The sequence below is a fragment of the Vicia villosa genome, linkage group LG1 (genome assembly GCF_029867415.1).
Source record: "Vicia villosa cultivar HV-30 ecotype Madison, WI linkage group LG1, Vvil1.0, whole genome shotgun sequence".
NCBI classification, from domain to species: Eukaryota; Viridiplantae; Streptophyta; class Magnoliopsida; order Fabales; family Fabaceae; genus Vicia; species Vicia villosa.
The window spans coordinates 105,191,360-105,215,196 of NC_081180.1; the positions used below are offsets into that span (position 1 = coordinate 105,191,360).

General features: G+C 34.5%; 2 protein-coding genes across 2 annotated transcripts; one reads left to right on the top strand and one right to left on the bottom strand.

Moving 5' to 3' along the window:
- Window positions 1-3,106: 3,106 nt before the first annotated feature.
- LOC131643779 (uncharacterized) lies at window positions 3,107-10,091 on the top strand. The gene is made up of 14 exons (XM_058914098.1): window positions 3,107-3,483; window positions 4,918-5,008; window positions 5,112-5,196; window positions 5,342-5,411; window positions 7,514-7,583; window positions 7,886-7,955; window positions 8,062-8,107; window positions 8,198-8,450; window positions 8,560-8,765; window positions 8,903-8,977; window positions 9,264-9,324; window positions 9,441-9,521; window positions 9,650-9,729; window positions 9,860-10,091. The coding sequence occupies exons 1-14, from the start codon at window positions 3,347-3,349 to the stop codon at window positions 9,936-9,938; spliced, it is 1,404 nt and encodes a 467-aa protein (XP_058770081.1). The 5' UTR covers window positions 3,107-3,346; the 3' UTR covers window positions 9,939-10,091.
- A 6,330-nt stretch (window positions 10,092-16,421) lies between these two features.
- On the bottom strand, window positions 16,422-19,492 carry LOC131613796 (leucoanthocyanidin reductase-like). The gene is made up of 5 exons (XM_058885438.1): window positions 19,222-19,492; window positions 18,927-19,067; window positions 17,345-17,582; window positions 17,069-17,272; window positions 16,422-16,886 (listed from the first exon to the last, which is right to left on the bottom strand). Exons 1-5 carry the CDS (start codon window positions 19,429-19,431, stop codon window positions 16,627-16,629), a joined length of 1,053 nt encoding a protein of 350 aa, XP_058741421.1. The 5' UTR covers window positions 19,432-19,492; the 3' UTR covers window positions 16,422-16,626.
- Window positions 19,493-23,837: the final 4,345 nt, after the last annotated feature.

Below are 23,837 nucleotides of genomic sequence, written 5' to 3' on the forward strand. Positions count from 1 at the left end.
TTTGCTTGGCACTTGTTTAGAAGCTGGTGGTTTTTTACCAAAGAACACCTTAAGCCTTGACTGAGTTGCTTTTGATGGGCTATTCTTTGACTGATCTGCTGTAGATGAAGTTGCATTTGTATGATTTTTTTCCACAGGGATTGGAACTGACTTAGCTTTTTTGATAGGTGTGGTGTCAACTCTAATTGGTGGAATGTCCAACACACCTTCACAACTCAAAATAGCTTCCAAAGTTTCAGCATCCCAGTCACAATACTTGTCAAAAATGTTATGTTCTTCAGCATTCCCTCCTTCCACATTTTCTTCAGCATTCCCTCCTTCCACATTTTCTTCAGCATTCCCTCCTTCCACATTTTGTTGAGCATTCCCTCCATCTCCAGTTTGTTGAGCATCCCCTCCTTCCACAGTTTGTTGAGTACTTTTTGCATCCATCAAAGCACATGTAGCATCTCTAAAATCTAGGTTGCAGCCCAGGAGCAGGTGTCATAGTGTTTAACTTGAAAGTATTTCCTGATGATGCTCTTCTCAACTCAGCACCATATGACCATAATAAACTATACTGCTTGCTAGAGTCACCTTCCACTATTCTTCTAGCCAACTGTCTTGCTTTGAAAGCTCTACATCCAGGAATTTCAGTTGCATACTTAAGCCTTACATCTGCCACAACCTCATTCAACTTCATTTTTGTATTGTTCTTCAAACCATCAACTATCACCTTTGCAACCCATTCAGCTTTGGCACTTTTGTTAAAGAAATGTCTTCCACACTTGTGTTTGTGAAACAAAGTCTTGATCCTAAAAGTGGTAGTCTTCAAAACCCTACTACACAAGACAGTATAGTTACATATCTTCTTTTCATTACATACCACCCTACACCTATCAGCATCATTCTTTTCAAACTTCACTTCTCTCCCATTCAACACATTGTGCTCTAGGACTACTTTCTTAAACTGTTTGAGTGAAGAGAATTCCATCCCAACCTTGAATTTGAAGTTCTTACTCAAACCATCATCTTCTTTGAACCTAATTGTAGTTGGTCTATCATCACAACTGTCATCATCTGCCCCACTATCCAGTTCATCAGTGAGGTATTCTTCATCAATTACATGCTCTTTACCCATCTCATCTGTGATAAAAATGTTATCTGGCTTTTCACTAGCCTGCCCATCATCAGCTCCTTCTGCCTGCCCATCATCACCTCCTTCTGCCTGCCCATCATCACCTCCATGAATACCTTCATCTACACCATCATCTTCAACTTCAATCCCATCATCAGATTCCTTCATCCTTTCCTCCTCACTGTCTTCAAAGTGTACATCCTTGACTGATTCATCACTAGATTCATACTCAACCTCATCTCTCTTTCTTCCCTTTCCTTTATCTATAACCTTCTCCATGAATGTTGCCTCTCCTGTCTCTGGTTTTTCCTCACTATATATCTCAACATCAACATCGTTTGCATACGCATAGACACCCAGCTCAACAGCATCTCCATCATCCCTAAATGGTTTCAAATCTACTTCAAAGCTGCCACCATCATGTTTCCACCACATCCTGACTTTGCTAGCATCAAAATCAGGAGTAATCCCTTTAACTAAATCTATAGCTTCGAAATATGACCAAATATCTGGATCTTGACCAGTAACGGCAAACACATTTCCACCCTCGTATCGTATCTTGGGATCTTTTACAAATGAACCCTTTGTGAAGAATATCACTTTAAAATTGCCCATTGAAGTCTGTGGGGTCATTAATAATGCAGAAAAAACAAAGTTACGACAAAAACGTGAAGGGGACATGGGGGACATAGTTAGGGCACAGAAATAAAAATTGGGACAAGTTTAGGGCACAGAACATAGAAAAACATTGGGACCACATATATTGTTAAACAAACCAAAAACGGAGCAAAAGAGACAAACCTTTGAATGCAGTAAACGAAGAAGAGGGACCACCACCGATTAAACAATGTTGCTTTCAGAGAATCCAAGACGCACAGGGACCACCACTGGGACCGGCGATTTAAAAAGGCAGATTCTGTGGATTTGGGGCCACGAAGGAAGAAGATTGATTTGGGGATTAGGGCGAAAATGGTTAGTGTGGATAGACTAAGTGAGAGCTCAGATTTTGTGGTAAGTATGAAGATTTCCCTAAGTGTGGATAGACTAAACACATTGGTTTTGATTCAATGTGAGCACACGCCACGTAGGTAAAATTTTAATAAACAATGCCACATGTAAAATGACACGTATGCAGCCGTTAGTTTTTTTTAACGGGAGGGACTCAATTTGTGGACGGAAAAGTTTTCAGGGACTATTGTTTGAAGGAAATATTTAGAGGGACTAAAAACGAAAAGTGCAATATTTATAAGGACTAAAAACTTATTTAACCCAAAATTTAATGAATGGTATACTCTTATAGCTTTATGTTTGTACTTGTACTTTGAATTCTCTCCTCTCATTTTTTTTCTCAATATCTTTTTTTATCTCTCTTAATTTTATTATTTTTTTAAAACAAAAAAGAATTTTATAATGAAGAGAAGGAGAGTGAGATTAAGAAAGATAGAGAAGAAGGAGATAAATGGAGAGAAAAATAAAAGAAAAAAATCCAAATCTTTTTATATGAGATTTGTATCTTTTATATTTTCTATTTCCATTTTTCCTCTTTATTACTATAATTTTAAAGAATTTTATGTATATAGAAAATAAATAAGTTCATTAAATATAATATTATTCTATTTATATCTTCAAAACTTTGATAATAAAAGAAATTGAGAAGGCAAAAAATAGAGAGGATCTTGACCCTAGTACTTGAGTATTGAAATAAATTAAGAAACAAATAAATTTAGATAATTTAGATTAAAATTTTAAATTTATTAAAATTATTAATACTCTTAAAAAATGACAAACATATACTTGTTATACTTGTTATATCTAGATCTTCTTTATCTTCTCATTTGATACAAAATACATTGTGTGAGATAAGACTCATAAGAGGAGCGTATGAAGGGTATTTTCGTCCGACAATTTATTTTCTTTATTTAACAAAAGTCGATATTTTTTACTTTTTTTGAACAACTAGAAACTGAGAAAAAAGAAATAAATAAAAACATTGCTTTGGCGTGAAATGAAAGGCAAAAGCAGAGAGAGAAAAAGAGGGAGTTAATAAAAAAAATAAAAAAGTTTATTCGTTCCAAAGTCACACTCTTCGCAACCTCCGAGGATTCTTCATTCCATCATCCTTTTCTAAATTTCCGGTTTCATCAGAGATACGCGTGTTTCTGTCTCTCTGTCTGTGTCACAATCTCTTTCTGGTCTCTGCGATTTCTTCGTTTTTCTGAGAAAATCAAAATGCTGGTTCGAAGGAGGGTCATGAGTTGGAGAAGGGTAGCCAAGTCTTTTCAAGCTCTGCTAGCTCATGTCTTTCTTTTCTCCTTCTCTCTTCTCCTTGTTCTCAAGCTTGACCGTTTCTTCACTTTCTCATGGTGGTGAGTTTTTTTTTTTTTTTTTTTTTTTTTTTTTTTTTTTATCATCCCTTTAGTAAAAATGTATAAACGAATCAAAGGGTCGGAACAAAATTTTATCTTTGTTTTGAATGATTATACATAGAGCTTTATCCTGAAATTGAGAGTTATTGTGCTGTTGTTGACATTGTTTGGTGTCAATTCTGTTTTCCCCTTTTTGTTTTTTTTTTCAATGCATGTGTGAAGGGTTAAATTTTTCATTTTTGTTTTTAATTTTGAAGAAAATGACATTTAATTGAGGAGAACGGTGATGTGTATTGCTTTTTAGTCTTTAGAAAGGTCGTTTGCTTCATCTGTATGCTGTGTGTTTTGTTGCATTGATATGTTTTTTTTTTTAATTAGGATAATATTTTTAAAATTGATTTTCCTTTGAAAATAGGATACTGGTTTCAGTTTGAGTTCTTGATTGTTGCTTTCCCTGTGATACTGAATTTGTTTGTGTGTGAATTCCTATGTTTTAGTGTTGTCTGTTCTAATGAAAGTGAAGAGAATTTGTTTGATTAGGCAATTAAAATTTACTAAAATTGTGAAATATAATGTGTATTTAAGCTCAGTGACTATTATGAGATATAATAAGACACTTGTACGGGTTATGAGCGAGTACGACGGCGAAAATAGTGTACATAGTGATAAACAGCTATGCATATCTGTTATTCCGCCACTAGAGTAACTTTGCCGATGGGCGAAAGAGTAGAGCTAGAAAGGAGCTCGGGCCGCAAGACTTTAGAATGCAGAAAATGTGGCAACAATGACAATGAATCAGATGTGCAATGTACAGCTGCAACTCAGCAACAATGGACGCATAAGCCAAAGTAAAAATGGTCCCTGCGGTGCGCACGATTACAAGCCCTAGCTGGTGAAGAGAGATTCCATTTTGGTGTGCTATGCAATATGGAGTCAGCAGCCAGTGTTTTTTTCCCTCTCTTTCTCTCGGGGTGCAGATGAAGTAAAGAAACACAGTTAAAATAATAAAAGATTATTTAATTAATGCCGATCACTATCACGTCGTATCTTGATGTCAACGCGTCTTTACTTGGTAACAGTTACTAATAAATGTTTTGTCGTATCTGGTTGACAATGTGTATTCAGTTGTAGTTGGTAATAGTCTTGTGTTTTTCTAACCGGATTTGGATATGGATGTACTACTTTTCTGGTATTAGAAATTTATTGGATACTTTCTATAGACGTATTATACACATATTAGTATCAAATCCGTGTCGACCACCTTATTTTGTATATTATTCCACTTTTGAAGTATCCAAGCTTCATATCAGTCCAGAAATAGTCTAATCATATTATTGCTGGTCAACTGGTGATGTCAAAAGATTAGGCTTTATAATAGCATACTCTTCCTTTTCAAAGTTCGTTTTAATATAACATATCTTTCTTTTTTGGCAGGACTGTATTTTTTCCACTTTGGCTTTTTCACGTCGTGGTAGCACGGGGCAGGTTTTCCTTACCTGCTCCTTCAGTGCCTCATGGTCGCCAAGTAAGACATACTTCAAAATACCTTTGTTTTGTAGAGAAATTAGAAAATTTTCCGTGTAGTAGATTTTTTGTTTCTGATGTAAAACTATTTTGTTCACGCGCAGTGGGCTCCTTGTCATTCAGTCATAGCAACACCATTACTCGTGGCATTTGAGCTTCTTCTGTGTATACATCTTGGGAGCAGTTATGGTAAGCAACAATTCTTATGGCACAATTATCATGGATATAATTATTGATCACCGTCTCTTTGCATAAAGATGAATTGTGGTTCTTTTATAATTCTTTAATCGAAAGAGGCTATCAATTTAAGTAATTATTCATCGTAATGGTGCAGTGGTGAATTTAAAGATTGTCTTCATACCTCTTATAGCTTTTGAATTAGTGATTCTGATCGATAACATCAGGTAATTATCTTTTTCAATTTATAGCTTGCTAAAATATATATTCTATATGTTGCAAATCTGCCTAAACCTGTCCCTAGCTGCCTTAATTGTGGCAAATTTGGGCTGCCTTTGTTCATTGCAGCCTTTAGCACCTTCATCGTGTTGTGTGTGAGTGACGGGGAAATGGATTTGGTGCTGTACAAGCACTGCACAGTTTTTATTAACTTGTTCAATCTCAAGTAGCGTCGCGTAGCATTGGCCCCTTAAAATAATCCTGCAAAGTAAACATAAATACTTGAAAATAGAAAAATACCCAAAATTAAAGAACCTTCATACTTAATAATTAAAGAATCTAAAATACAGAGCAATAAAACTTAAACCGAGAAGAAAAACATAACAAAACTGAATCAAAAGTAGGAAAACCATAACGATTGTTTGTGACAGAAAATAATAGGCATGAAGAACATAATTTTACTCTTAAAAGGGTGTTCGAATGACATTTATAACCTTAAAAAGGCATAGGGTTTAAAAAAAGGCTTTGAGAAATTTCTCCCCGTAACCGTAACCTTAATAGCGGCTGCGATAGAAACTTGCTCCGCAAATAGCAGCCGCTACACCCGCAATTGTTGACTGCGGCTCACGGGTCAAAAGTGTGGCGTGGAGCCCTATCGCCTCTACACTATTTCGCTAAAGTGCCACTATAGCACACTATTGACAACATATGTTTTTAATGTGGACCGTCTGATCTAAACTAACAGTTAAAATCTTAAAACTGATTTTGTTAATTTGTTTTAAGTAGTCCAATCTCAAATTAACGACCAAGATCGTTTCTGTGTGCAACTGTATGTTTATCTGCAGTAGGCAATCCAGATCTGAGTAAGGGGCAGTGTTATCAAATATCCGCAATTGCAGCACTATGAGGGATATACTTGGAGGTTTTTGGGCTTGCCGCAATGGTAAATATCGGCTGATATTGTGGGTTTTTCCGCCATAATCTGCTATAACGGCGCCACAAAATGTCTAGTATGGCAGGATTTTGACTCTCCGCCATGGACCGCCATCCGCCATCGACAACACTAGTGACTGGGTGTCTTTAGTCCTACATCACTTAGGCTTTGTTTGGGAGTTTGGAGGGGAAGAGAAGGGATGGGAGGGCTTTGAAAAAGTAAAGGGTGTAGTGGGAATAATTGAAAGATTTGGGTGGAGAGAATTTTTGGGGGTTTATTTTTATTCATAATACAAAATCTCCCTAATTTGGGGAACTCAAAAATTGTATTGGAGGAGGGGTTTGGAGGGCTTAGATAAAATCTTCAAATATAATCTATAATCTATGTCGTTATAAAATTATGAAAATTAAAAATATATTGATGATAAATATTCATTTATCAGTCTAAACAAAAATATAATTTCAAAAAAATATTAAAGATTTATATATTTTTCCTTCAAATCCCCTCCTTCTGAAGTTTTCTCTTCCCCTCCGCTCCATAATCGCAAACAGAGCCTTAGAGATATGACATGAGCAGTGCTTAAGAGGTTTAGGTAGTTCTCACATTACAAGGTAGCTGGCAGAGGTTGAGTTATGCCTTGAGTTTAAATTCTAAGACTTACCTTGATAAGGAGTTTGCATTTATATTTCAATCATTAATAGTTCTTCATTTTGTAATACGGTGTTATCAAATATCTGCCACAATGGTGCTATGGCGGATATACATGGCAGTTTTTGGGTTCGCCGCAATGCTAAATATTGACCGATATTGCGGGTTTTTCCGCCATAATCCGTTATAACGGCGCCGCAAAGTGGCCGGTATGGCAGGATTTTGGCTCTCTGTCATGGACCGCCATCCGGCGTTGACAACACTGTTGTAATATTAATTGGAACTGTCTTAATAAATTGACAACAGAGTCGCTACAATCATTCAACATTACGAAACGACTTACAAAGTAACTTACATTTTTGGGTCTTTTCTCAAAAAATCATTTTGATTGTTGAAAAGTGTCATAAAAGCTATAAGCTTGTAATAATTAATTGTGTGGCTACACATGGTTATCTAAGCTGCAACATTCAATACTTTTACTCTTCTATCAAACTGTTTCTTTATTGATAAAAATCTATCTTTATATAGGATGTGTAGAGCTTTGATGCCTGGAGATGAGGAAAATATGACGGATGAAGCAGTATGGGAAACTCTTCCTGTAAGACATCTATCTTTAGTTGATTAATTGATCGATTAGTGGTATGCTCTAAATTTGAATAAAGGCCCCTTGACGATACTCACGAACTGAGCACCTAATGCTGTATCCGACATCTTTTTGGGCATTCAATTCATTGTCTGATCAACATTCAAGTTGCATAATACTAACATTATGTGATTATTGAATACTTGCTACTACAAAGACAAAATTTTAAGTGTTTTACTCCATAGATTATGTGGTCTTACTTTTCTATTTTCCCAATGATCTTTACCAAATTTAAATTGTATGATTCTGTTTTCCAGCACTTCTGGATTTCGATATCCATGGTCTTCTTTATTGCTGCCACAGTGTTCACTCTTTTAAAGATATGCGGTAAGCTTTAATCTCATCTCTAAAACAATTATTCCCTGTTTGAATGTGATTGATATTTGATACTCCTCAAACATTTTGTTAATGATAATTTCGCGATTACCTGCAGGTGATGTTGCTGCTCTAGGCTGGTGGGACTTGTTTATCAACTACGGGTATAATCAATTTCTCTTGATAGACTATTTTAATCTTTTGTTATTAGGCTTGTGCTTTTTCCATCATGAAATCATTTTCTCCTTTTGCAGCATTGCACAGTGCTTTGCGTTTCTTGTTTGTACAAAGTGGCATAATCCTACAATTCATGGAAACTGTCAAATTACAGAACCATGTTCGTCGTCAAATACCATAAGATATCTGGAATGGAGTAGAGAAGGCATAGTTATTTCCACGGATGAAGATGTGCAGCAAAATCCGTTTTGCAGTCTGCAGGACATAGGCGGACATATTATGAAAATTCCGTTAATTGGTTTCCAAATACTACTTTTTATGCATTTAGAGGTATAATAAATGCTAACAATAACTGTATCAGTATTGTTCTCACACTTTGTAGGTTTCTTCATTCTCTGATTTTCTTTCTTTATGGTGTTATTTGAACCTTAAATTTCAGGGAACACCGTCGGGTGCAAAAAATATACCGATTTGGGGAATTTTTTCTCCCCTTTTTCTGTTGCAAGGAGCTGGTGTATTATTTGCAGCATATAGGTTAATCGAGAAGATTGTTCTTTTACTCTGTAATGGAGATGTTCCTAGAAACTACAGTTCTATAGCATCAAAATCCCGTGACTGCTTTGGATTTTTCCATCACGGATCAAGGTATCAGTTTATATTTTATTAGCTAGAACTTTTTTTAATCTTTAGGCGTAGATTCTCGGTGGACCTAGAAATTCATAAAATGTTGTTGAACTGATATGAAGAAATTGTCGTTGGCTGCACTTTTCCTCTTTTGACAGGTTGCTAGGTTGGTGGTCAATAGATGAAGGAAGCAGGGAGGAAGAAGCTAGACTTTTTTGTGCCGGGAGTTCTGGGTCAGTACTCTATGTTACATTATCCCTTTTTTAAGCACGGACACCGGAAACACGACACCAACACTGACACGTCGATACTAGTAATAATTTGAAAAAATGAATAAATTAAACATAATCACAAGTGTCAGTGTCGGTTTCAGACACCGACATTGACACAGACATATCTCTTTTCAAAGGTGTCGGTGCTACAGGGTTTTTTAGTGTATAATGGAGTTAATGTGCTTGCAATAAGGTTTTCATTATTTTGACCAGTGTATAATGATGTGCGATTTGATTTACTATTTAGGTATAATACATTTTCCCCTGATACGGTGAAGAAAATGCCTAGAGGAGAACTTGTTGAGGAGGTGAAGACATTGTTTCCTTATCAAAATATGTAGCTACCGCTTTATTTCAGAATAAGTTAAAACAATGTCTAATCTTTTTCATACATTTCAATAACCGGCTTTTTTATAACTCGCAGATTTGGAGACTTCAAGCTGCACTTGGGGAGCAGACAGAAGTTACAAAATATAGCCAGGAGGAATATGAAAAGCTTCAAAATGTAACATTCCTGATCTTGATTGCATATCATTTTTGTTAGATAGTAGGTTATTTGTGTTCATTATGCTTGAATGACTGGTAATGAATCCGGGATCTAACACACTTTAATTTGATTTCTAAATATATCAGGAGAAGGTCTTATGTAGAGTTTGCTTTGAAGAGCAGATTAATGTGGTCCTCCTTCCTTGCAAGCATCACGTACTTTGCAGGTAATTGCTTAGTCAAATACTTTTCTGTCGCTATCAATATTTAATATGGTGTTACTCAAATATCTTATGCTTAAAGAAATTGATTGTTTTTATGTTTGTTGCCTTGTTGGACCTCTGATGCGGTTAACAGCACTTGCTGCGAAAAGTGCAAGAAGTGTCCTATCTGCCGTGGTACCATTGAAGAAAGGATGCCTGTATATGATGTGTAGACCGAGTTTGCTGTAAAATATATAGATATGGCTTGTGGTTTTAGATGAGGCAAGCACCAAGAATTGTTGATTTCTCTGCTTATAGATATGATGAGCATACAGAAGTTGTACATAGTTTTTAACATTCATTACAAGTTGTGCATTTCTACGAAAGCTTTATTTCGGCGTTGTCAATTTTAGTTTTGGTACCTAGACAATGCAAGATGTTTGTTGAACTAGGAATGCTACTGTGCAGTTAAGCATTCATATTGCATTCATTGAGGCATGTTTGTAGTCAGCGAGGGAATAGCAAATACTAAAAATAAATAGATGTGATAGTCAAAGGAAACTTGGTTGAATGTTTGGTGTTGAGGTTGCAGCCATTAAGTTCCGATCTGTGACGTAAATCAATTGGTACTGTTTTTTCTGTATGCCACTTTTGTAGTGTTATTAATGCTACTAGCTGAACAAACAGCAAGTGCCACATTATAAATTCCAAAGCATTTCATTACACAAAATTTGCAAATTAGTAGGCCAGTCAATGCAGAGGTATCCAAGGACAAGCTATGGAAGGGTAAAAAGAAAACTTGGCCCAATAATGGGCTCATCGCAGTTTTCAGCTGAGTCACTGATGTGCGCGTGATGGGTGACAAGCTTGTCGATATGTGCGCTCGGCTGAAGGTCTGTAAGTAAAGTTTTAAAATCTAGACCATTGATCGACCCAGTCAAGGCATTAGGTTGATCAAGACATTAGGTTGATCAAGACATTAGGTTGATGTATTACTGTTGTTGATATGCGCGCTTGGCTGTACGTCTGGGAACCGTTGATCGACCCGGTGAGCAATGTTTTAAAATCAGATTGTTGATCGGCCAGGTCAAGGCATTAGGTCAATGGGTTATTGGTCGAACTGATGTATTACTTATTGAACCAATGAATTATTGCTTAGAGTGCATGACTATTAAATAAAAAAAATAATATAAAAATATTAATATATCTATATCATTATTTATTCAAATTAATTTTAAATATCATTTTGAAAAGTACTTTTAAATATTTATATTATATTTATTGAATAATCTTCCTTTAATATCAAAATTAATCCAAGTGTTTATAATAATAATAATAATAATAATTAGAAAAAGATAGTGGCACAAGACAAATAATTTATTTAAAAAAAAAAGAAAAATAAATAGTAATAGGTTTATAGGTAAAATTGACAAAATACCTATTTTGGTCCTTTAACTATACTCTAGGTTCAGTTTGATCCCTTAATTATTTTTCGTGCCAATTTGGTCCTTTAATTTTTTAACCATACCCATGTTTGTCCTTATGTTATTAAACCGTTACTCAAATTTCAAAAACATCTTTCAGGTGTCATGTTACTTGATGACGTGGATTATTGGACTCTAAATGCCAGCCAAAAGGAAGGGTTAATAAATCTTTGATGTTCAAAATGAAGGGTTAACACATCTTTGATGTTCATAACGAAGGAACCCTAAGTCTGCTACACGAAGGCGATTTTGAAGGAAGGCGAATATGAAGGATTCAACCTGCGTTTGAAGGAACGATTGAAGACGAAGTCTCGATTCTAGGTTAGTATTGTGTGCATGTTTTCGTAAATGGATTAGGACTTTATACATTTAGGAATTTTCGTAAATGAATTTAGGGCTTTTTGTATAGTTAGGTTAATGGTAGATTTAGGGATTTGAATGTTTGTTCTAAAATTGTGTTAGGTAACAAATTCTATTTGAATAGGGTTAATGGACGGATTTTTGAAGCTCAAAATTCACCACAATGGTGAATTCATTGATCCTGAACTCAGTGTGCATGAAGGGAGATTAGTAGATGATTTGACAGTAGATGTTGATAAGTGGAGTTATTTTGAGTTAGTTGGTGTATTTAAGGAATTAAGTTATATGGACTTTGAGAAAATATATTACAAGGACCCTACATTTGGGATGAATGCCCTTAAAGGAGCTTTAGACATTGTAGACCTTTACAAGGTGCACCAAGGTGTTAATATCTACATTAAACTCACTTTGTTTGAGCCTGATTATTGTGATGGTCATGTGGATAATGTTGATGAAGGGCCTGACAACATTGTAGATGAGGTGGAAGAGATGCTTAATAAACTGGATGATGACATTGTAGATAAATTGAATGACGATGATGTTGGTGTAGAAGAAGGTAATGCTGGATTGAAGGATGTAAATGCTGGTGTGGAAGAAGGTAATGCTGGATTAAATGATGCTAATGTTGGTGTGGAAGAAGGTAATGCTGGATTGAAGTATGGAAATATTATTGTGGAAGAAGGTAATGCTAGATTAAATGATGTTAATGTTGGTGTGGAAGAAGGTAATGCTAGATTAAAGGATGACAATGTTGGAAGGAACTCAACACAAGTTGGAGTGAAAGCATACAATGTTGGTGAGGTGCATGATGAGTACATTTCTAATGATAGTGAGGATGAGAGCTACCAATATAATAGTGCCCTTGAAATAGCCTTTGAGGATGACATTGATGATCTTGATGAGATAGATGAAGATGAACTTGCTGAACTGATTGGATATGAAAGTGATGGAAAGGAAAAAGGGAAAGAAAAATGTGAAGAAGATAAAGAAGAATATAAAGGGATTAATAATCAATGATGATCTTCAAAGTGGTTGTGAGAGTGATGATAATAGTGGAGTTAAAAGGAAGAAGTACCAAATTTTCAAATTGCATAAAGATATGTCCAATTACAAACGGGAGGTAGGAATATATTTTACTTCAAAAAGTGATATTAGGGAGGCAATAACCTCATATGTTGTTCAAAATGGTAGAGACCACAAGTTCACGAAAAATGACAAACAAAGGGTGAGGGTGAGATGTAAAGATGGTTGTGAGTGGGAGGTCTACTGTGTCAAGTTGCCAAATGAGGAATCTTGGCAATTAAGGAAGGTAAATGACAAACATAGTTGTAGTAGGAGTATAATGTGAAGATGCTAAGTACACAGTGGTTGAGGAAGAGGCTTTAGAATGCATTGAAAAACAATCCTAGGATGAAGGTAAATAATTTCAAGGAAAAGACATTGAGGAAGTGAAATGTAGGGGTAAACAAAACTAAAGCAATCAGAGCAAGAATGGCTACTTGGGATATGGTTGATGGTTCTTTCTTAGGGTATTACACTAGGATCTATGACTATTGTCATGAGTTTTTAAGAGCTAATCCAGGGTCAACAATTAAGATAAATATTGAACCTGCTCAAGAAGGTGTTGAGGATCAAAGACTATTGTTTAGAAGGCTTTACATATAAGGCTTTTAAGAACTCTTATTATTACATTATTTTTTCTTGTTAGATAAAATTGATATTTGTCTGTTATGTATGATGTTTTTATAGGGTCTCTTACCTGTAATTGATGATATGTTGCCTAATGTTGAACAAAGATTCTGTGTCAGGCATTTATATAACAATTTCAGGAAGAGGTATCCTGAAAAGATGTTGAAGGAAATTATATGGAAAGTTGCAAAATCAACGAGCTCACAAGCTTGAGAAAGAGAGATAAGGGGAATAAGATTGATCAGTGAAGATGCATATCTCCATATGATGAAGACCCCACCAAGATATTGGAGTAGATCATATTTTAGGACAACCAACAAGTGTGATGCTGTGCTCAACAACATGTCAGAGTCCTTTAATAGTGTTATTCTTGATTAAGGTCTAAACCACTTGTCACTATGCTTAAAGAGATCAGAACCTACATTATTGATAGATTTACAAAAAATAGAATGAGGTTTCAAGATGTATCTGATAATGATATTTTGCCTAACATTAGAAAGAAGATTAATGTAACAAGCACTTACATTAACCTATGGCTTCAGGTATGAAACATTGGTTAGTATTGTTATTTATAGAAATTATTATTTGGGTTAGTACTTATTTATTAAACATGCTTGTAGGATGTTAGATAAGCACATGTTTGAAGTTTGTCATGTAGAAAACCCAACTGAAACATTCACTATGAATTTGAAAGACTACTTGTGCTCCTGCAGAAGATGGGATCTCACAGGACTTCCATGTGTTCATGAAATGTGAGCTAAGAAAAGTAGAAATTTTAAAGTTGATGATTATAACCCTGAGTACTATAGGATATCTAGGTACAAGGCAGTCTACATCATGCACTTTACCCTATGAGTGGATCCAATTTATGGGTCAAGACACCATATCCATATTTGCATCCACCTAAGTATAGAAAGATGTCTAGTAGACCAAAGAAGAGGAGGAACCTTGAACAAGGGGTCATTGATGAGACTGACAAAAAGATGAGAAGAACATGTTTCATAGTGAAGTGCAGTAGGTGCAAAAAGGATGAAAACAACAAATTAATTTGTAAGGTTGCACCAGCTCAACAGTCTCAAAGTCAAGCCAATGCAACTCACAGGCTGAAAGTCAAGGCAATGCAACTCAGTAGTCACAGGCAAGTCAAGGTACTATGAATGCTACTCAGCAATCTCAGGCAAGTCAAGCCAATGCAACTAAATCAACTCAAAGATATATGAATGCTACTTAGTCATCTCAAGGAAAGGCAAGTCAGTCAGCTCAAGGAAAGGCAAGTGCAAGTCACTCATCTCAAGGAAAAGCAAGTGCAAGTCAGTCAACTCAAGGAAATGCAAGTCAATCATCTCAAGGAAAGGGCAAGACGCAAAATCTAGGTGTAAGGAGATCATTTGTACCACCAGGACCAACAACTAGATTAACTGTAGCTAAAAATGTAGTTGGACCAACAACTACGATGTCTACTCAAACCAAGAGAATCACACCAAAGAAGAAAATTAGTATTGTTTAGGCTTGTTTACTTTATTGTCTTTAAGAACTTGTTTTGAACCACTTTGGTTGTACTTTGCTTATGTTTTGAACCAATTTTATAATGTAAACCTGTTTTCAATCACTTTGGTTGTCATTGGCTATGTCAATGTTATATGAACCTGTTTTAGAAGTCACTTATGATAATGGTAATTTTAGTTTAGAAATCTTATATGAACTTATTTTGGTTATGGTAATTTCGTTTTGCAAATCATTTCAAGTTTTGAACAAAACACACAAGCTGGTACAACATTATCTGCCAAAATTAACTCATATTATGCCAAATCGATACAAACAACTATGCCAAACTTGATACAAACTAATATGCCAAACTGATACAAACTCGTAATCTTTCAAATCAAACTGATACAAACTTGTAATCTTTCAAATCAAAATGATACAAACAAATGCTCCTAAAACATCCTAAATAACAATACACACAACATTACAAGTAACAAAATATGCCATATTTTTTTCCACTTCAAAATCTTGTTCAATTCAGTTTGAATTTCCATACACATAACCCTGACCTTTTCAATTTCCCTTTTTACTTCATCAATTTCCTTTGCCATGCTTTTCAAATTATTCAACATAAATTGCCCATTCTCATCTCCCAACACCTCATGGAACCAATTGAAATAACCACGTCCTCTTTGCAACGATCACTGCAAGATTCACATATGTTTCAAAATCGATTCTTGGTAAATGGACATAAATCAAAGTGAAATTAGGGCTTACGTTAAAATTTGGACAACCCCAAAAATTCTTTCCAAAATTCGTAGTTGTTGTTGCCCTACGAGTCACAGCTTTGTCTCCACAATGACATAATGGTACCCATTGCGAGCTTAAGTATATACTAGATTCACAACTTTCAGAGTTCTTCTGCATCCGATTCGAAGAAGCTTGGCCAGATTTCATGCTTAGAGGAAAACGATGGAAGATGAAAAGAAGTGGAACCTAATTTTAATGCAGAGAACTAAGAGGAAGATTAAAACGAAGGACGATAAAAAAAAGTTCTTTTACATCTGCGAACTTTAGGAAGATGACCATACGTGCCAACTCAACTGCCACGTAGGTTGAGTTAACGGACGTTTGAGGAAAACAAACAGAAGAGACTTGTATACATCTATTGATAATAGGTTAAAGGACCAACTTGACACGAAAAAAGATTTAGGGACCAATGTGCACCTAGAAATATAGCTAAGGGACTAAAATGAATATTTTGCCAACAAAGTTATTATCAATATTTAAAAATTAGATATATTTAATTGAAAATAATTTATAATCATTAATGATTAAGTGGCCAAGTTTGCACTTGTAAATATGTAGGCACAATTTAAATTGAATTATTTTTAAAAATGTATATACATTAGCTATTCATGAACTGAATCGGTTCGAGTTACACCAGTTTGGAAGAAATTGAGCGGTTCAATTGAATTTTAACCAGATCTTCAAGATCCAACACATTGATCAAACCGAAACTGAGTCCTGTTCCCGACCCGACCGACTGAACGGTCCGATCTAGATTTTAAAGAGGGGTTTTATAAATAGGGTAAATTAACTTGTAATTTATTTTTGGAGAGCATACATTTGGAGAAAAATACAATTTTTTTTATTGCAAATATTAGAAAGCAACACAATTACATGAATACTTTAAACTGAACACAGAATAACAATAAGTTGTTGCCACTCAAAACGTACATAGACAATAATACAACAATTATTCATACCAGTACAAATTTTCAACAAAACACATGAAATGATGAGACAGTCTTGAAAATAACATCAACATATCTAATGATTCAAAAGAATATCCACCTCAACAAAACAAGAACATAGATAACGTTTTTGAGGTGAATAATTTTCAGCAAGAAGCTGTGATTATTACTGGTTCTACTATAGACTTTGTCGCCCCGGCAACTCCATTTTCCCCTTTATGAATCTCGTCGGCCGCCATGACAACAAAGCTCTCGAAACATTCCTCCATGCTCCTGAATGATTCTCCGGGATACAGCGTGCTAATCTCAACATCATTGATTCCATCTATCTTGTAACTAACTTGACATCCATTGATGAATATATCATGAGTGAGTGATGCCACAATACTCTCTGGTATGATATTTTCTGCATTTTCACATAAACAAAAATATTTCATTGTCTCATTATTTGTCAAGTTAGAATATACATAATATTAAGAAGATAGTGTCAGAGTTCGAACCCTGATTCTCACGTTTGTCTGTGTGTGAGTTTTTAATTGTTATTATCACTTCGTCTAAAGATTAAAAAAAAAAAAAGTTGGATTGTACCTGCGGCTATTGCTAGAAGATCGTTTTCAGAGACAACGAGTCTAGGAATTTTTCGAGCAATTTTATTCTCCCACAAAGAAGCAAGTTCATTCATGCTATAACAATTGATAGAAGGACGAAAATGAATATTTTTATTGATTGCTCTATCATCATCAACTATCTTCATAGTGAATTTTCCAATATCAATGCCATCAACAAAGTAAGCTGCAGAATTAATCACATTATTAATATTATGATAATTAAGGTTAATGCTAGTGTGGCTGTTTTACTATGTACCTTTGATGTTGCCGTTACCGTAGACGTGCAACTGATCCAACGGTGGAGGAAGCGATGATGGATGGCAATTGTTATAGTAAGGCCAAGATGCGATGGAATTGCAACAGACGTAGGTGTAGGGTACACCAGATTCCTCAAGTGCACGTCTAACCAAACGTTTCTGTTTGTACATTGCTAAACCTGGTTCCACAGGTTCTGCTCTGTCCACATCGTGACCAAATTCTGAAGGCAAAAACCTCTGCAACATTGATTTCATTATAAACATGTGTTTAATGCTATTATATTCACTAGCGTCCAGACGGACAATCACGTACAGGCATAATATAAATAAATGCTATCTCCATGATCAAATTTTGGACCGACAATTTACATTAATTTAATTTAACTAACGCATATCAAACATTTAATTCAACTATCACATATCAGTAGAACTTTCTTATCCACCCGTCCAATTTTTTATTCACTTCAATTAAAAAAATTTGTGTTCGTGATGTATGACTAAAAAAATTCGTGTTCGTGATTCATGACTAAAAAAATTTGTGTTCGTGATGCATAACTGAATAATATACTACAAATAATATTATTTTTATCATTTATCGACCGAATTAAACTCCTCATATTAAATTATTTATAATTTATGTAATTTATCTTTTCAAATGTCAAAAATAAAACTTTGAATAATTTATATAAAAAATGATAACTTAAACTCATTTTAGTACTTGCTTCCACTGCCTTTTTATTTGTAACATACTTAACTATGAAGTAATTAATTAGAGTTAAGGCAACTAATTGCTATTCTAAAATATATATTTGACTACCTTAGTGTAATTACATATTTTAATCTTTCATATGCTTAGCAACTTTTTTATCATTCAAAACAACAAGTTGTTAATTAAGTAAAATAAATTAAATTATTAAATATTTCTAAAAATAAATAAATAGATTTATCACAACAATTTAATATCAATCCATTATTTTAAATTAAATTACTTTAATCCATTATTTTTTTAAAAAATATATATAAATGGGTTTTACATTTTCAGTAGACCCCGGTAAAAAAATTATTTTAGAAGTCTCATTTGATATATATATATATATATATATATATATATATATATATATATATATATATATATATATATATATATATATATATATATATATATATAATTTTTTGTCCTTCATACATATAAGTCATTGAATATTAAATTATTAAATGATGACTAGCTGGACCACTTACTAAATGGTTGGAAATCAATGACTAGCTGGACTTTAAGTAAAATGCTTGGTTCACATTTGTAATTTTATTTTAGGTTATACTAGCTGGTCCCCTTCTAATATAGCTCTAAAGAAATAAAGTTACCTTTAATAATTGAAAACTTATCAACATATAGTAACTAACTACTATAACTACTAATACCACAAATAACTGCAAAAAACAGTAGCAATAGTAGTTCTTTATTTATGGCTTTACACTCTAAACTGTCCATTAATTCAAGTTTCATCTTAATAAAAACTGTTTTATTATAAAAAATAGAACTCCATATTAATTAAACCATAAATTTGCTTAGAGATACTATACCTTAATGGTCTTAATTGTTTTCATGGCCTCCACCAAAGTAATTTGATCCAGCAAACTATCAGCTCCTATGGCAGAAATTACTATATCTATTTCATACTTTTTCAAAATCTTCTCCATGAACTCCTTGTTACTCACTCCACCCTGCCATATATATACAACATACATGAAAACATAACTTAATATCTCTTCGGTTTTGCGTGACATAAATTTTGTACATAGAAATATCAGAAATTAAACCCTGAACCAAAAAAATTAATATTAAAACTTTAGTAAAAAAATTTATACTGTAACTTACGTAAATGATAATGGCTCCTTTCTCTTGGAAAGTCTTAATAGTGCTAGACTTGGAAGAAATAAGAGTTCCTTCCGGCCGGATCAACAAATAGGTCGGGTGCGCCGAGGAAAGACTTGCCTCAGTCAAAAATTTTCCCATGAAACCTGTTGCACCAATGATAAGAACTCGACTCTTGGGAGCAAGAGTGGTTGGTGGTGATGATAGTGCCATTGTTTTGCTTTTGGGGAGTGATAATAATTGTGACAATTTGGGTATGGAATGACAAAATGAAAGGGTGCTAGTTTGTTTATATAGAATAAATAAATGTGACCGTTACATGAGTATTATTTATTACCATAAATAAATGGAGTTAATATTCATCTACTCTTCAACACATGTAGCGTGTTTTTTAACCGCTGACTACCAAATGCACATGAAAGTTTGGATTTGGTCATTTGAAGTTTAGGTCCAATTTGCTATGAAAAAATTTAGGTGGTCAAGCTACACACTTTTTAAATTAAAAAAAAAAAATTGGTATACGTAGTGAAAAAATAGAACAAGATTTTCTAATCCCAACTAACAACAAGTAGCTATTAGCTTGAGGGGATAAACTAACTCAACCGATAGATGTTTGAGTTAAATAGATATAAGGGGTGTTTGCAGTATGATTTAGGCGATTTTGATGTTAAAAATTATCTGAATCGCAAGAAAAAAATATGCAGTTTGATTTGGTTCAATTGACTTTTAGAAAAAAAATCGAACCAAACCAAACTAAACTAACGCGGTTTGGGACTTTGGGTTGGTTCAATTAATTCGATTTTTTATAAAAAATTATTGAGCCCTACATACACGTATAGAGGACAACATAATTTTATGTTTAGTCATTCATACATTATCAAATAATAGCAAAATCCATCATATTTGAGCAATAATTTCCCATTTAAATACAAAAATTAGATTAGACAAAAGTGGAAAAAATGACAATAGCATAAAACAATATCAAAAATATTATAATGGACAAAACAAATAGGGGAGAGAAGAGATTAGAGAAGATGAAAAATAAAGAACATAAAAAATGAGAGATTAGAGAAGAAGAGTGCGATAAAAATGAAATTGGAAGAGAGAACATTAGCATAAAAATGAGAAGATGAAAAATAAAGATCATAAGAGAGGAGAGATTAAAGAAGAAGATGCAGGATGTACCTAACAAAAATGATTATGTTTGGGTTGTAACATATTACAATTCAGTTTAGTTTGGTTTGATTTTCAAAATACAAACCGCAAACCAAACCGAACCGTGATTATGTTAAAAAATGACCCAAACACATTCGAACAAAATGTATTTTTTGCGGTTTCGACATAGTTTGGTTCAGTTAGCAGTTTTCTATTGAGTTGGTTTGATTTTGAACACTCATAAATGTAAGTGACTGATTTTGACTGTAATATTTATTTATATTTATGCATTGATTTATGTTAGAAATTTGAACTACAAGATTGATAAATAGTGGAGATGGTAATATTTATTTATATTTATACATTAATTTATGTTAGAAATTGGAACTACAAGATTGTTAAACAATGGAGAGATACTTTGAATGTGGAGGGCGGGAGAGAGAGGATTAGAGAGAGAAAGTTAATTAAGGGTGAGAATAAAATTTTTATTATTATTGGATGAGTATGCCTGAAAGGCCTTTAAACAAATATTGAGATACAAAATAACAAGTCACATAAGCATAAACGCAAAATGTCGGGTCTGTAACTGGATATACAAAACCTGTAATTGATTACAGCTGCCAAAACTAAAATAATAACAAATAGTGATATCCAGTTACTGCGAATGCGTAAACGGATACACCAACTTCAAAAATATTTTTCTGCAGCTTATTTGACTTATTTTGATACTTGTAATCAATTACACCCCCGTGTGAACAACACTTGAGTTATTTTTTTTCACATAACACACCACTTTAATTCAAGTGCAGTCATCCATGCCCATGTTCATATTTAACCTTTTGAGCACATAATTTGTGACTCCCTTTGTCAAAAATCAGTCACTTGGTCTTCACTTCTACAATATCTCAATCTCAACTTTCCTTCATTAACAAGTTCCCTCAAGTAGTGAAACCTCATCTCAACATGCTTGCTCCTCCCATGTGCAATTGGGTTCTTAGTAAGATTAATAGCGAAAATTTTACCCCAATTGCTGCCCAGCTCCTTCAATAGATTCGTTATCCACACGACTTGGCACAATAACGAAGCGACAATATACTCGTCCTTACAAGATGAGAGTGCTACTACTGAACATAAAGATGTATCCAGCTGTAGACTTACGATCATCTTTATCTCCGCACCAATTGGAATCGGCAAAACAAAAAAAAATTGCATTTTATGTTTGTATCCGCTACAGGAAAGAGAAATACACAGCCAATAGATCCTTTAACGAATCTTAGGATTCTTTTAACTGCTGCCAAGTGAGACACTTTCGGTCTCTCCATGAATCTAATTGCAATACCTATACTAAACACCAATTTCGGCAGCGTATTGCACAAATAACGCAAGGATCTAATCAACCTTCTATACTGGGTTGGATCAATATCTTGCTCCTCTTCATTCTTTGACAAATGTAGCCTTGGTTCTGCCGGTGTGACAACATTACAATGCTTCATTTCACACTTCTTCAATATCTCAAGATCATATCTCTTTTGATGCATAAGCAGTCTCCTTTTGGACTTGTGGAACACAATGCCAAGGAAATAAGTTAATATACCAAATTCTGTCATCTCAAATTCTTTCATAAGCTTACACTTCAAATTAGAAATACATTTCTCACTGCTATCGGTAATTAATAATTCGTCTACTTATAGACATAGAATGATCACCCCTTCACTTATATTCTTATTCACATACACTCCATGCTCAGACACACATTTCATGAAACCAATCTCGTTTAGAAATCCATCTATCCTTCTATTCTAAGATCTTGGAGTTGGCTTCAAACCATATAACACTTTTCTCAACTTGTAGAACCTTCCTTCTTGGTTTTTTTTACAACAAAACCAGGGGACTGTTCTACATACACTTCCTCTTCATGTGGTCTGTTCAAAAACACATATTTTACATCCTTTTGATAGATGGACCAATTATTATTATTCAAAATACTAACAACTAGCCTTATGATTTCATTTCTAGCCATTGGTGCAAACACCTGTTCAAAGTTTATACATTCTCTTTGCAAAAATCCCTTTGCAACTAATCAAGCCTTATGCTTGATTATTTCACCTTTGGGATTTTCCTTCACCTTATAGATCCATCTTATATCAACTGGATTCTTTCCTTCTGGTTGTTCAACTAACTCCCAAGTATTGTTTTTCTCAATCGATTCTAGTTCCACCTTCATAGCACAAATCCACTTTGGAACACTTAAGGCCTCTTCCGTCTTAACGGGTTAAAATTCGGCCATAAGCGCAAAATGGAAAAAATCACCATTATCATTGAATTCGTTGTCATGAAACATCTCACATTCTTGGAGTCTTTGAGGAAAACCTCTTTGCCTTGTTGACCTTTTGAGCTCCGGCATGCTGTATTTATGCTCTTCGCAGTTCTGCAAAATTTGGATCTTCGAAGGTGTAACTGGTTACATCTTTCTGGTAACTGGTTAAATACTGCATGTAACCAGTAAACGATTATCTGTAATTGGTTAAAAGCTACTCCAATTGCTACAAATTATCGATAGCCACATCTCGGCTGATCGCAATCCTCCTACTTGCAGCATTGTACCGTTTGTAACCTCAAATGGAGTGATATCTTACAAGTATCATCAATTCACCCATATTGTGTTATTTCTTTCTAAGATGTTTCGGAACATGTCGATACGTCACAAAACCGAAAACTCTCAAATGGTTCAAATTCAATTTGAATCCAAAGCATGCCTCTTCCGATGTTATCTTCTCTAGCTTCTTTGTTGGACACCTATTCAACAAATAAACACTTAGGTATACTTCTTCTCCCCACAACTCTTTGGTAATTTCTTATCTTTCAACATGCTTCTCACCATGTTCATAATCGATCGATTCTTCCTTTTGGCAACACCGTTTTGCTGCGGTGTATAAGGTGGTACTACCTCACGTACTATCCCTTATTTATCACAAAACTTTCCAAAGTCATTTAAGACATATTCGCCTCCACCATCCGTTTTAAGAACTTTGAGCTTGTGACGTTTTTCCGCTCAATTATTGACTTGAACTTCTTAAACAATTCAAATACCTCATCTTTTCTCTTGACTAGGTATGTCCATAGCTTTCTACTATAATCGTCGATAAATGTGACAAAATATCTATTGCCACCAACCGAATCGACTTGCATCGACCCACACACATCCAAATACACCACCTTAAGGCCATGTTTAGTTCTTCGCTTGCACACACTCTTCACAAATTTTAGCAAATATGTTGATGAATGGTAACTCGGTTACCATTCCGTTCTTTTGTAATGCATTGAGAGCTCAAAAATTGAGATTCCAAGACAGTAGTGCCATATCCACTCTTCCGGACTAGCCGTTGTAGCAAGACACCTATGCTCCGTAATCTTTAGCTCAACCTTGAAATTTCTATTCGCAGCCATAAGAGCTTTAAGGATTA